Source organism: Hipposideros armiger, unplaced genomic scaffold (assembly GCF_001890085.2).
Source record: "Hipposideros armiger isolate ML-2016 unplaced genomic scaffold, ASM189008v1 scaffold_1161, whole genome shotgun sequence".
NCBI classification, from domain to species: Eukaryota; Metazoa; Chordata; class Mammalia; order Chiroptera; family Hipposideridae; genus Hipposideros; species Hipposideros armiger.
The window spans coordinates 161627-176371 of NW_017732511.1; the positions used below are offsets into that span (position 1 = coordinate 161627).

At 50.1% G+C, this 14745-nt stretch overlaps 1 protein-coding gene across 2 annotated transcripts in view; it reads right to left on the bottom strand.

The window, feature by feature from the left end:
* Positions 1-882: 882 nt before the first annotated feature.
* The window catches only part of FARP1 (FERM, ARH/RhoGEF and pleckstrin domain protein 1), a 232871-nt gene continuing 219008 nt past the window's right edge, over positions 883-14745 (bottom strand). For both annotated transcript variants that reach the window (XM_019632669.1, XM_019632670.1), the window contains exons 19-26: positions 11324-11392; positions 11009-11098; positions 10288-10370; positions 10094-10206; positions 9341-9507; positions 4488-4595; positions 3883-4034; positions 883-2435 (exon numbers count right to left, since the gene is read on the bottom strand). In XM_019632669.1, the coding sequence (XP_019488214.1) occupies positions 2354-2435; positions 3883-4034; positions 4488-4595; positions 9341-9507; positions 10094-10206; positions 10288-10370; positions 11009-11098; positions 11324-11392 (864 nt within the window). In that variant the 3' untranslated portion in view covers positions 883-2353. The remainder of the gene's footprint in view (positions 2436-3882; positions 4035-4487; positions 4596-9340; positions 9508-10093; positions 10207-10287; positions 10371-11008; positions 11099-11323; positions 11393-14745) is intronic.

Sequence of the window (14745 nt, forward strand, 5' to 3'; positions counted from 1 at the left end):
AGCCTTATAAAGGACTCCACAGAGATCCGTCGCCCCTTCCGCCATGTGAGGACACATGCCAGCTAGCTGTGAACCAGGAAGCGGGTCCTCACCAGACACTGAATCTGCTGGCACCTTGGTCTTGGACGTGCCAGCCTTCAGAACTGTAAGAGAAATTTCTGTTGTTTATAAGCCACCCAGTCTGTGGTATTTTTGTTACCCGTAGTCCATTTAGGCTACTGGATCTCTGAAGCTCTGTTTCTGGCAGCTTGGGAGTAGTCTAAATGGCCCACATGATTTGGACTTGGGTTTTCTTTGAAGTCACAGGGGAGCACAGAGGTGCTACTCACAGATCTGAACTGGAAGAGTCTAGCAAATGGTTTGGAATCATTCATAAATACTGAAGCAAGAGACCACCTCATCCCTGAGCCTTGTAGAATTAGGTGACTTCAGGAGGGGAGTTTTCTGCCTCTGCCATCTCGGTAGCTCTGTGACTGGGGTCAAATGCACTCAATTGTCACCTTTTCGGGGTGTTGGTCTTGCCCCTAGGATGTGGGAGAAGTCTCGGGGAGCTCCTTGTATCCAGGACCCCCCTTCACAAAGGAAGTGGCAGTCACCCCTCCCTCTGCATCACCCTCCTCCTGTGCGTTTCAGTCCTTGTCTTTTAGGAGACTGGTGGTCAGCCTCCTAGAAATGTCCTGCTTCCCAGTGCCATGTTGGTGCCACATTGAAAGAAGCAGGCAGACTATAAAATACGACGCTTTTCACAACAGGTTGTCTTAAAGAGCAGTTGAGTGTTGTTTTTCTTTCACACCCACCCTGCAGTGACCAGCCAACTGCACCCCTCACCTGCAGAGGCACCTACCGGACCTAGAGGAAAATAAAGACAAGAGACGAGGTGGGTTGTTTTGCCTTAAAACTTCAGTATGCTGGATTGTGGCGTGAGGTATTTTTATTCCCTTTTGTTAGTATTTAAAACCATCTGGTACATCTTGTAAGGCAAATGACTAACACATCTCAAGCTACTCGTCCATTTGCACACTGCCATTCCCACACAAGTCAGTCACAGCTCTGCAAAGTTGGGGTAGTCCTGTGTTTCTTAGGTAGGGGCTTTCCCAGTTGTGGCGCAGGGCACTGGAAGAGAACTGTGTTGGATTATTGGCCGCCCCTTCTGGACTGCACCCGAAAGGGCTTACGAACACGAGGGAATAGCAGCCACCCAATCTCCACAGAGAGTAGGCAAACAGATTTTGACTTGTGGGCCCCAGCAGTTACTAGAAACCACGTTCCCTGTGTAGTTTGACTGTCAAGGATGTGCAATGTCATACTGTTGATATCCCATACCTGGGGGAATGAGTATAAAAAAGAAACAGAATGTTTTTTGAAGACAGGCACAATATATACTACTATTGAATGTGCAGTTGCAAACCACAGTTGCAGTAGGATATAGGAAGGTATGCTAATGGGTGCCAGGGGACCACGCCCCGTGATGTATAGTGCTTCAGCATCCACTGAAAGCTCACGAAAACTCTCCATAACGTAACATATCACAAATGGCCCTGATTACTGACATACAGGTTTTCATGCGTGTGAAACAGACAGCAAAACACCACAGCTCAATATCTTCCATTGTATACACCACTCACAGTACAGTGATAGTCTAGATTATCACATTGGATTTCTGATTCTCATAACAGAAAACAACCCGCTACAGTTGGTAAATAGTCATCACTTAAACAGTTTGGTCAACTTGCGCCAAAAAGTTGGTCTAGTAACCAGCGTTTCATTGGAGCATGAGGCCCCAAAGTGGAACGTCGTGTGGTACAAATTGCTAATGAATCAGAGGAGTAAGTCCTACTAACCCTATTATTATAAAAGTAGAAAGATTGAAAAAAACGAAATCTGAAAATGATCTCATTTGCTTAAGACTGTGCTATGTGCATCGCAAACACTGGAAAATCCTTTTTTTTTTTTAAAATGCAGCAGCCTATAAAAAGAAGAGTGCTTGCCCTGTCTTTTGGTTGAACGGATGGATGTGTTTGTACTGCTTTTAAGGTGCAGTCGTGGAGGGAAAATTGTCATTTGGCACTATATTAATGACAATATTTTAATACTGGCACAAGCTAAAAACAGTCCATCAAGAGACTTGACAGACAAAAACGCCACCAGCATCGGAGGTGGGGGCACTGTTCCGTTCAGATGAGAGGTTAAGAGCGGAAAAGACAAGGTTAAGAATGGTTCTGCAGGACACGAGTTGCTGTAAAACCATGTTTTCCAGACAGGTGTTAATTTTACTAGGCTTCATTAATACAGAAAATAAATGTCTTCCAGGAAAGCAGCCACTGCTGAAACAATCAACAGGTATGTCCTGCCATCAATACACATGAGACTCTTTGTGACTCAGAACGTGGGCCCGTGAGGCCGAGCTGGTGGCACTTCGGATCACGTCCATCCACCTAAAACAAGAGCAAAGCAACAGTCAGGGGCCACTTAGAAACTGTGTCACGACGCTGGGCAGCCATTACTTGGACTCTACTGCAGCAGTGAGTACTGCCTGGGGTATAACCTGCCATTTAGTGGATGAAGGGTTCTTAAACGAACTCGTGGCACCCAGGCAGTAAAAGCGAACTGTTGACCTGGGTGTGTTTATGTCCCGGAGAGCCGGAAGTGCTGATGGCTGTGCCCTGGCCAGGTGATAACAGCAGCACACGCCATTCGGAGCAGGTAGAGGTGACCTGTCTGTTTAGTGGGAGTTCCATGTTCTACATACATTGAGTATTTGTGCTGTACTAGGAGTTTTCAGATACCTTGGGGACACGGGCATTGTCTGGAGATACTTTTGGTTGTTACGAGGGTGCAGCTGGCATCCAGTGTGTAGGGGCCAGGGAGGCCGCTGAACATCCTGCAATGCACAGGACAGACCCCGCTGCCCTCAACAAAGAATTATCTGGTCTAAAATGTCAGTAGTGCTGAGGTTGAGAAAACCTGGGGTGTGCCAAGCTTCCTGGCTTTAGACATCCCCGTAATCACAGGCCTTTAGGATCGTACCACTGCAAGGCTAAATGATCCTTGCCACAACAGTGTCAAGATCCCAACTTGGACGAACTGTCCAGGATCAAATCTAAGAAGTGCTATCCCTGGGCTCACTGCAGCTTAGAGACTGCTGTCTGGGAGGTTTCAGCCCACTAATTTCACTGGGGATCGCACATTGATTAGAAACCCTGGTGGGCAGTGCGGGAACGAGTTAACTGCCCTGTCAGACATGGTCAGGAGACAAGCTTCTCCCCAAGGGGGGTGCTGACTGCTCCCCTGTGGACCCTCGAAGGTGGTGGTTCAGCAGCGACCACTGCTCTGCAGCCCAGGACAGGGAGCGCTGCCCGAGTCCCAGGGACAGACGGCCACTGGTCAAACGTGAGGGCCTGGCTTTTCCCGTTTGAAGACTGCTGCCCCTGGGTCTCACTAATGAGGTAACTGGGAAGCCCGACCTGCTTTCCCTTCGTCATGTGACCCTTTGACCGGAAACTTAGCCTTTTGGCCTTAGCCCAATCAGGACTATTAGGACTAAACTACTGAAGGCCCTAGACTGAAAAACGCGTTAGAGATTCAAAAGTGCAACGTGTGTAGCATTAACTTCTCTTATACAGGTTAAGCACTGAGGTGTTTTCCAGGGAATCATGGTTCCACCTGCTTCTGTGAGAGCAGAAGTGGACTCTGGCAGACAGACGTCCAAGTTCTTCTAAGCAATTGCCAGGGTTAGAAGGAAAAGCACGTTCTGGAAAGCAGTGAATGCCCACAGTGGGCTGTAGGAGAACCTCACCCACGCTCTTGCTTGGGAGAAATCTCACTGTTTAGAAGAGGCGTGTTCTTTTTCTGCAGGTGCCCTGTGCAGAGAGAAACACTTACCTTTCAAATGTGTATTCACTTTCGGCCCTGAAGTAGTACACGTGGGACTTGAAATGTAACTTGAACACGTAGTCTTTGTGGATGTCCTCAGACTCCGAGGGAATGGTGAGTGAATATCCAAGCAGAGGCAGGCTGGCGAGGGGGTGATTGTCCTGGAAACGGTCAACAGAAGGTGGCTTTGGAGAGGCCGCCACAGACAGTGAGCCTGGCTGCAGCCTCTCACCCCAAAGCAGCTCTGGAAGCTAAGGCAGCTGGTCTTGGCCAATGCACTGTGGTCCAGCTAGTGTAGCCAGGACACGAGCCATCAAATAAATCGTCCCCTCTTCCTTGTCCACCCAGCAGCCAGATGGCCCTTTTCAAGGCGGAAGTGGTCCTTCCGCAAATGGATCTCAGCCTTCGCTTAGAGTTCAGGGTCCCATGGACATGACCTTGGTCTGCAGGTCCCTTCTAATACTTGGCTTCTCTCCATGCCTGGCTATGGCTCAAGGGCAAAATTCTTTGTCCCTGCAGAGGGAGGGTGCTGCGTGGGGGTCCGTAAGGCTCTCCCCAACCCACACACTTAATGCCTTGTCCCAAAGGTCACCTGCCCTGTGTGAGGCACGTACCTGGTGCGACTTGTAGAAGAACAGGCAGAAGTTCGTGAACACCACCCACAGCTTCTGCCACCCGTTGCTGTTTTTGAATTTCCTTAGCAGGTTCCCAGACAACTGATTCTGAAAGACAAGCAGGCCTGTAAGGAGCTCAAATGGGGGCCTCCTCACTAGTGGGGTGCAGCCTGGTCCTGTGGAAAGGACCCTCAGTCTTCACAGTCCAGTGAGAGCCTCCTGGGTCCACAAGTGGGGCCGTGGTTCTGAGAACAGGATCCTGCGACTGACTTAATGGGGATTCTCGCTGGTAGACGGAGAAACCCTTGGGAGATAGACTTAACGAGCCTGATTGGATTGATTTTTCTTGTTGCCTATTATGGGTTGAATCCGCCCCACCCCTCCCACCCTCAAAAGATGTGCTAACCCCAGTACCTCAGAATGTGGCCTTGTTTGGAAATAGGGATATCATAGGTAAAATGAGGCCCTTAACCCACTATGACTGATGTCCTTGGTAGAGAGGAGGGACACAGAAACAGACCAGGGAAGAGCGCCATGTGAGGACAGACCGACTGGAACGATGTATCATAAGCCAAAGAACACCAAGGCCGGCCAGCAAACCACAGAAGCCGGAAGAGGCAAGGACGGGCCCGCCCCTACAGCTTTTGGAGGGAGCTTGGCCTTCCTGACACCTTGAAATCTGGACTTGTGACCGCCCGAATGCTGGCACAGATTTATTGAAGCTGCACACTTGGCGGTGCTTTGTTACAGCAGCTGTAGGTAAGGACCCAACACCCTCAGCAGTAAGCCCTCCTGATCCCTGCACCAGCAGCTCCTGGCTGCCATCTAGTGGCCCAGGCAGAACACTGGACTTTGGGAGAGAAGTGACCTCCCCAGGAGATAAAGGGAGAGTTCGTTCCACATGTAAACCAGGATGCGCCCAGCATGCCTCTAACCCTGTAGTCCCTGTGGTTTCCCGGAGACGCAGGCACAGAGCAGCACTGAGCTCCCAGGAGCTGGGGTGGGACGCCAAGGGCAGGGCACGCATGGCCTTGCCGACTCCCCGAAGTGTCACTGTCTGCATCCCTGACAAGCTCATTGCCAGGGAGACAACAGAACAGGACAATGGATGATGGTGATGGTCGCACTCACCGTCACTGAATTAGTCGCTTAAAAATGGTTAAATGGTCAACTTTACCACTTACCACAATTAAAAGATAGAAAAATATACCTGAGTCTAACTTTATTTTATCCCTTTGGTACTTTTCCAATAATTTGTATTTAATCCAGTAAGTATTTCTAAGTGTCTCTACAAGTAAGGTCTCTGCCAGGAGTTGAGATGGAGCGTTCTAAAATGTCCTTGCCCCCAAGCTGCTCACAGTCTGCTGGGGAGACTGGGAACGAAGGACGTGCACAGACGGCTCATCCATGTGGGCTGGGGCTAAGCTGGACCGAGCGGGTGTCCCGTTAACCCCACTCAGACTACCACCTATCACCCTGTCTGGTTGCCACTCATCCACTGGTAGAAAGGCACAAGAAAATGGGGTGCTCTGATTTCCAAGAAGGGGATGGCAGAACCAGAGTTGGGGATGTGATGCTGTGACATCACACACGATACATGTAAGTCAGTGCGGAGGTGAAGAGAGCAGCACGTTTTCCTTATACGTCATATGTTTATATTGAATCAAATTTCTCCAGCGTCCCAAAGATGTTTCTCTTAGCTGCTGTCACCTTTGGAACAAGAGCCAGTCCCAGTGTCGTGCGCACAGCGGGTTCTAGACAGGTTCATGAGAGCACTCTAAATTCTGCCAGCTGTCTTAAATCCTTTCTGGAACTCACCAGAGTATAAGCTGAGTCAGTCCCCCTGGCCTTGCGATCCTAGTAGCCTAGGTGCTTTTTAATAATCGTACCCACTGGCCTTTCCTTGCCCCCAGGACCCCAGCGCCTCTGAAGGTGCCAACCCTCTCAAAACGCGCTCCCCTTGGCTTCACTCCAATACATTTCAGTCTGTTACTCAGGGCACCTGGCCCCTAAGCTCTACTCTCCTCTGTCACTGCTCTCGAGGCCGCACCATTCTGTCTATGCGGGTGACTCCGGTCTGTCTCCAACCTGGACCAGTCTCCATCTGCTTTAACGGGAGAGGTCATCATCCTTGAACCCACACCAGCTGTCGCCTCATTTCCTTGCTACCTTTCCCAGTGCCCTTCTCTCCCTCTTGGCTCCCAAACTGCTCTGTCCCTGTTGTGGATTGAAGGACGTCCCCAAAACAGATACGTTCACGTCCAAATTCCTGGTAGCTGTGAAGGTGGCCTTATTTGGAAATTGGGTCTTTGTGGATATAATCAAGATAAGTCATACTGGAGTTAGAAGGGTTCTAATCCCGATGACTTGTCTTTGTAAGAAGAGGTCGTTTTAACACAGGCGCAGGCCTTGGACATGTGTCTACAGGCCCAGGAACACCAAGGATTGCTGGCGATCATCAGAATCCAAGAGAGGTATGGGGCAGACCTTCTCTTTGGGGCCTCCAGTAGGAGCCACCCCTGCTAACACCTTGATCTTAGACCCCTCACCTTCAGCACTGAGCAGATAAAATCCTTTAACTGGTTTGTGGTAAGACAGCCACAGACAGCTAATAAGAGTCCCCACCTGATTCTCCTCAGTGCTGTCCCACACTCCTGGTCCTCACCTGTATTCAGACTGGAAATAACACCCACGTCTCCCAGATCTCCACCTCCTCCTAAGTCGTCCTAAAAGCTCAGAACCCTAAGCAGGCAAAGCTCTGCACTGGCCATGGCAGCGTCAGACTCCTCTGGTCTGATGTGAACCCCCAGTGCTCACCGGCTTGCACGCAAACTTGCAGCTCCTGTTTGCACTGTCCCCAAACATCCCTGGCACTCATTTCTACCTGCACAAGTCCTACAGGAGACAGAATCAGGTGAGAGAAATGAGAGGAAGACTACAAGGATGCACGTCAAGGAGAAAGGAGCTGCCTTCTTCCCCTCCATCATGGAGTGGGACCAGCAGCCCTGGGAGCCTTGCCTGCCAGTGGGGGGTGAGGGATGTGTCTGGCACCCAAGGGAGGCTACCAAAGACACCAGATTGAAGGCATATGGAAGGGGGGATCTGGCAAGGGAGGGGCATTTGCAGAGTGACAGACAAATCAATGCTTTCACCTGTATTTTTGCCACCTTAAAACCACATGGCCAGGGGCTTGCTTTCATGCTCTACAATTCTTGGCAAACCCTCCAAAGGCCACATAGTAAATAGGCTTTTAGGGCCAAGAAGCAAAAATCAAAGATACTTGTAGTAATCATTCAAAAATGTAAGACCCTGTTCTTGGTTCACGGGACGTAAACAAACAAGCAGGGGTGGGCCAGATGTGGCCTGTGGGCCACAGTTTTCTAACCTGGCTCTTAGACTCACCTGGCCATATAGACAAAAGGACTAGCTGTGCAGGCCTGTCACCCCAACAGCTGGCCTTGAAGTGTGGCTGGGCCGCCCAGGACCTACCTGTCGGCTGCAGTCGTGAAGGACCTGCATGCCTCCAGGGATTAAAAAGGTTTCAAGCCTACCAAATTCCTACACCTGACAGTACTAACTACACCACAAAAGCTGGTATAAAGCGAGACAAGGTGTTGCTCACAGCTTTGCACTTCCACCAGCTTCGCTAGACTGGATAGATGAGGTGTTTTCCCCACCAGACAGTCACTGATTCTTCCTGCACCCTCCATGCTGGAAAGATCCCTGTCCGCCAGAAGAAATCTCTGGCAAGCTTTGCAAACTGTGAAGGGAAAGAGAACACTGAGTATGGTGAGCCTGGCACTGTCCCTGTAGGGGGCAGAGGAGAGGACATGTTTGCTGCAGCTGAGGGAGCCCCAAGCCTCAGGGGCGTCCCCTTGAGGATGTTTTTAGAAGCAGGCATGAGTTTTAGAACAGTGTAGCAGGGAAACTCAAGATAAGCTTCATGGAACTGTGAAGGTCACTTCCAGAAAATCTCAGAGAATCCCTATAGACTATCCATCAAGAAATGGTTGGCACATTCCCAATACTGTTGTTTCAAAAAGCAAACCGCTATTCTTGGCTCTCAGTCCCTTACGTGACATTTTTGGGGCCAGGTGTCTTTCGAAATTCAGAACTTTTAGGAAGAGAATCATGTGCTTCTATTATATGGCACTCCTGGCAGTGGGACGTGGGGCAGCAGCCCAGAACCAAATGCGATGATTATGTGGTGAAACAGGAATGTGCACACAAAACACGATCAACAGCCTCGTAACAGCTCGGGTCAGAGTCTGCTGAAGAGAACTTTGTGGCTTTAGAGCTTTTTGCATCTGATAATTTCATGAATGGTTAGGGATTATGGACCTGGACTGGAGGATGCTTAGGGAATGGGGGTTGGAGACTTCTGGAAGATTCACAGTCACAATCTGGGGAGGGCGCCACCACCAAAGATAACGCTCAGAGGTTCTTGCATGAACTACACGTGCCATGGCCCTGGCTGGTACTAGCTTTCTGCCCCTCCAGCCTCCTTGCACCCGATTTCAGGTGTGTGGGGTGGGTTGGGTGGCTGCTCCAGGGCGTGGCAACCTGAAGCTCTCCATCTACCTGCACTGGGGACCCGTTTGTAGGCCTTTCTGGCACAGACACACGGCTAAATCCATGAGAAGAAAACGGTGGAGATGGCCAGAGACCAGAAGAAAATGATTACTATACAGGCGGCCGTGGGGATGAATGAAGGCCAAGGCAGGCATTCGCATTCACAGGTCAATGCTAGCTCCCCCACCTGAGAGGCTGAGCGTGCATGCTCAGAAGGACAAGACTCCTCCGTGTCCACCCCCGCCCCACACACCCCCACCCTCGGGGCGCTCGGCAGGTACCTCCACAGCCACACTGAAGTCCACCATGGAGACGCTGGTGTTGCGGTGCCAGCACACATGCACCATGGTGTTGCCGCGGTGAGGGGCCTGGCGTTCCAGGGAGGTGCGCGAGGCGCTGAGGTCATCCTCCGACTCCTGGTCGGCCGCTGCAGCCTCATCAGGGGACTCTGCATGAGGCGGCAAAACGCAGTACTTCTGGTCTTTGCTCGCCAGAAGGGGGCGCGCTTTCCCAACCCCTCCCAGGAGCTGAATGGGTCTGGATGTTTGGCACTCACCGCGATCTGGCCCTGGGGACCCACAGGCACCCACTGAGCAGGAAATCACACTAGCAGACGTCTGCTTCTCAGGACCCCACCCCCGAGGGCGTCCCACCAGCCCCTCTGCCAGGGAGCCCCTAACACACCTGGGCACTGGGCCCCTACAGTGCTCGCCCAGCATGTGAATGGCCTTATTTCCTGTCCTTAGATGTCGACATTCTGTATGACCAGCAGCATGCTGGCCCAGAAAAGACTTCCCCGCTGCCTCACAGTTTTAACTTTTTTTTTTTTTTAAATACATGGAGGAAGTGGAAGTTCCTTGATTTTTTAGCTTTAAACACAAATGTGGACCATGGATATGAGGTGCACTGGGTAAGGTGACTTGAAATGCATTAGGATGCGTTCCCTCTGTACCACAGCTGCCCCGGCTTCCGTGGGTAACCCCTGAGGCCCTGGGGCTGTGCACGGCGCCGGGAAAGCCCCCCTCCACACTTACTGTTGTCAGGGGGGCTGCTGGCGAGGAACTCGGGAGTGGGGCCACTGCTTTTCTCTGCCAAATCAATGGCCATTTGTATGTCCTCAACCCACTTTTCCATCTCGGACCGGGAACTGAAGAAGAGACGGACATCAGGTTTTCAGACCACAGCAGGTAAAAGGGTAAACAGGGAAGAGGTCAGGTTCCCGAGTTACCTGGCGGCCACAATGATGGACTGCCGCTGGCCCCGCAGGGTAAGGCAATGGGGCACGCCCCACTCATCTTCACTTTCCTCTATCTGTGGGACGAGTGGTCAGAGCATTACTGCCAAGAAGCGAGCGAGACATTCACTGCGTTTTCAAACGTTCACTAAAATGGCTACGGCTTGGAGAACCATGTTAGAAAAATTACAGTTGGACAAGTGAAAGAAAGGTAAAGATGCATTGAATTTTTTGGCAGAGCCCATAAACTTCCTTTTATCCAACCACTGTGGAGAGTGTGGTTATAAGCCGGGGAAATAATCCTACGCTGACAAGCCTCCTGTCTGCATCTGCCAACCAAGGGTCACAAAATAGGGAGACCTGTCCACTAGCACATCTTGGGGGAAGGACAAGTGGCTCCCTGATCTAGAATGGGCTCCATTACTCCACGTGGATGGTGAGGATTTTCTTTCAGGGCCGCTGGGGCCAGGCACAGGGCAGTGAGGCATGGCCACATCTGCTTGCAGGAGAGGAGCAGGTCCCAGAGTCCCTCTAGGGGAGCCCTAACGAGGCCCAGGTTTCCCACAGCACCTGCGACGCCCCACTTCCTTGTCAAGTCCCTCCTTCTCCTTCCTCATGTCACTGTCACTGGCTCTTGCTCCCATGAGCCTGACCCACAAACTGCAGGCAGCCCCAGGGGCGAGGCCCTGACATCGTGCCCACGGCGCGTACTCACGGTCATGCCATAGAGCGGGAGCTGCCCGTGGACTTTGAACTGATTTGAGGCTGTCAGTCCCCTGCTCGTGTACAGCAAGACGTCATTGAACTAGAGGAGCAAGGACAAGTGCAGCTGAGATGGGATCCATTTGAAACCAACAAGTGCAGAAAGCATGTTTTCAAAATCTTGCATGAGAACTCGTTGATCTCAACAACTCCAGTGTGAGCAGCGCTGGCTGCTCCCTGGGCCTTCTAGGTCCCCCTCAGGCTGCCGAGGCCCGTTCCTGTGACCCCGCGGATCACCGATGGTAGTCATGATGCACAGCTCACTTACCAGGAAGAACATGCGCTGCTGGAGCCCCTTCCCGGAGAGTTTGCTGAGGCTTCCCAGGCGAATGAATTCCTGCAGAGAGAGCAGACCCCAAGGGTTGGCTGGGAGCGTGCAAACCTGCGGCAACGCAGATTCTGGCTTCCTCACACCACGGTCCTTTTCATGCTAAAAATCATAGTGATCATAGTTACTATTTACTGAGGGCCAAGCTGCCTCTAAGCTCCACACCTTCCCAGGAACCTGCACGGCAGGGACGGCCATCAGCTCCACTAACAGAGAAGAAAACACCACTCACATGTTCAAGGCTGCCCATGGTGGGGCCGGTTCACACCCAGGCCTGTGACTATGCACTTAACTCCCAGGCCCTCCAGGCTTCCCACTGGGAGGAAGGGGACAAGACACAAACTGGCAGCAGGGGCCATAGAAAAGTACTATGAATAGAGGAGTCTTCTCCATGAAGTAAGACTCTGTTCTCAACAACTATTGGGTTGTCGGAAAAGTCACGACACATTTTTGCAACGAAAAACATAGAAAAATAAGTCATGACTTTTCCGGCAACCCAATAGTAACAATGTCCTGGGATAAAAGAGCGAGAAGCAAATGTATCTAAGGAAGTCTTTCTCCTGAACTATAAATTCTTGAGGACATGAACACATTGGAGGCCACTTAAAAAGAAAACGAAAAAACTACCATTTAAAAAAATTGTGGTAAAATGCACACAAAATTTATCATTTGTGACCTTTAGTGCATTCACAGTATGCATCTATCACTACTATCTAGGTCCAAAACTCTTCATCACCCAAAAGGAAACCCTGCACCCATTAGGCAGTCATTCCCCACTTCCGTTCCCCTTAGCACCTGGCAACCACCAGGTTGCTTTTAAAACATAGCTGCAAGTTCTTTGACATCCATTAGAAGTGGGGTCTCTGTCCCCTTCTCTTGGATGTGGGTGGGCTGGTGACTGATTTGACCAATAGAGTACAGAAGTGATGCTATGTCACCTCTAAGACTAGGTCATAAAATGGCACGTAGCCTCTGCTTTGCCACAGAGGCAACAATTGCTCTTGGAGCCCTGAGCTGCACATACGTTGTAAGACCACCGGGCTGAAGAATCACCTGGCTGAGCCCTGCGCGATTCCTGACTCGCAAAACCATGACATACACTAAAAGGTTTTTTTCAGCCACTGAGTATTGGGGTAGTTTGTTACATAACAATAGATTCCTGGAACGCCTGCCCCGAGGGTTTTCTGTGCTCACAGAGCTAAGAACAGGGACTCAGCCAGCTCATTTGGATTCTATAGACTTCTGTGTGACCTGACTCAACTCTTCCTTTGGTCCTTTAGGAAATGTGGATCAAAGACCATGTCTGCTCGTATATTTCACTGACATATTTTGGAGATCAACAAAGTAACATAAATATTTGCAGGGCCACAGGATGGATGTTATCAGGCATAAACAATATGATATGATAATGGTGTCTAGGGCTCTGCTTTCTTCACTGACGGATATCAGAGAATGAGGCATGGTGACCCTAACATGCTGCTGTCACTCCTGTTCCCACCTCGCACATTGGTCGCTGTTGGAACACATTCTCTATCGAATCTTAGGGATCTTGGCTTTTCTCTGAGTGGAAATGAGAAGACACAGTAGCAGGAGGCACTTGCTGCAGAAAGAAAAGTGTCCATGTTCCAGGGAGCAGCAGGGTTATGGACTCAGATATCAGTGTCTGAGGGCTGGGGGTCTCTTACCTAGGATGTTTATTTTCATTTTATTTTATTTGTAAACCATGGGGCAGGAAAAAAAGAAAAGGTCCCTAATATCCTTCAGCTCAAGCTGCTTTCTTCTAGAGGGAAATTCAAAGATGCGCAGCCTCTGAGTTTTAACCAAATGACCCCCCACCCTCATCCCCCTAGTCCCTGCTTCCATTCTGTTCTGTTTAATGAAAAATAACGTGTTCCTGTAACCTAGGCCAATCCAGGAAACACTCCCTCTCTCCGGCACATAATTCTTAGGAAGCCTGGCTCAAGTGTGTCGGGGCCTTTTTGCCTCAGGGAAAATCCTGCCTTCCAGGACATGATACCATGACAGACTGACCCTAGAGAGGCAAGTGGGATTATGTCTGAAAGCCATGTTAGCGATTAGACTGCAGGTAGTTGCGGGGTGATGGGGGTGTCTCTAAAATTATCTGCTCACCTTTCAAAACCTTAATTTTAAAAATTCCATCTGTAGACAAATCTGTCAGAACCTTCCTTCCACCCACTAGGCAGGCTATTTGATAATTTAAAATTAATTAATGATAATCAGCTGGCCTTGGTGTGTGGAATGGCCATTTTAGAACTCGCTTCTTTTGAGGGCCTAATCCCCTCTTCCTGTGTTGTTCAGGGTTGAACTTGAAACAATGAATGGCTGTGAAGCCAGCTGATGCACAAAAGAATGTGCACATCAGTCAGATCTGCAGTCAGTAACCAGCACCCCAATTCTGGCCTCACTTTTATAAACAACAACGACCTCCCTGTATTTAGCATGTGACACATACTGGGTGCGTATACTAGCTCCATACATGGGCCTGTACGTTCAGTATTACCAGCCTCGTTTTTCAGATGAGGAAACTGATTAGAAACTTGCCTCAAATCATGGGCTGAGTTAAGGCTGATGGAGCCCGTGCTATGGAACCAGTAACATTATAAGTGTACACTTAGTCTATTCAAGTACATGGAGGTGGGAGAAGGGGAGATAACTCATATTTATTGTGTCAGTTTTACACATTAAATCGCATTTGATCCTCATGATCTACGAGGCAGAGGATGTGATCCCCTTGTTACAGAAGGCACGTTCCCGTAGGTTGACACATCCCAGCTCCGGGGGAGCTAGCATTTGAACCCAGGGCCACCTACTCCAAGCCAAGGCTCTTTTCATAGCACCATGGAAACCTTTCCTCAAAATACATTCCTTACAAATGGTCTGTTTGCCATGCAGCATAATATGCTAAACGTTTTATAACGTCCAAAGTTAAGAGAAAATTACGTTGATTCCACAGGGCTTTGCTAAGCACTCTTCGTGGACGGGTACGTGTGGTTGTTCAGTGCTGAGGCCTGGAGGAATGTGCTTACCAGCGGAGCTGATGCAAATCCTAGCTTTAATTTCCACCCGGCACTCACCACATAACTACCTGACAACCCTTCTGCACAACTTTTCTGGCCGGCGTTGTAATTAGGCTTCCTGGGAGATACATACTAAATACACAGAGACGTTCCTTCATGTTCCCTAAGCCACACAGGTTTGAAGTTTCCAGGGCAGCTACGTGTTAAGTAAGACTGAGAGCCCCGGTATACCAGAAACTTGTCTGAAGGTTAAGGCAGCTATGCAGCAGATCAGAGGCTCAAATCCCCTTCTGAATCTGGATGATGGATAGTTCAAGTTGGGAG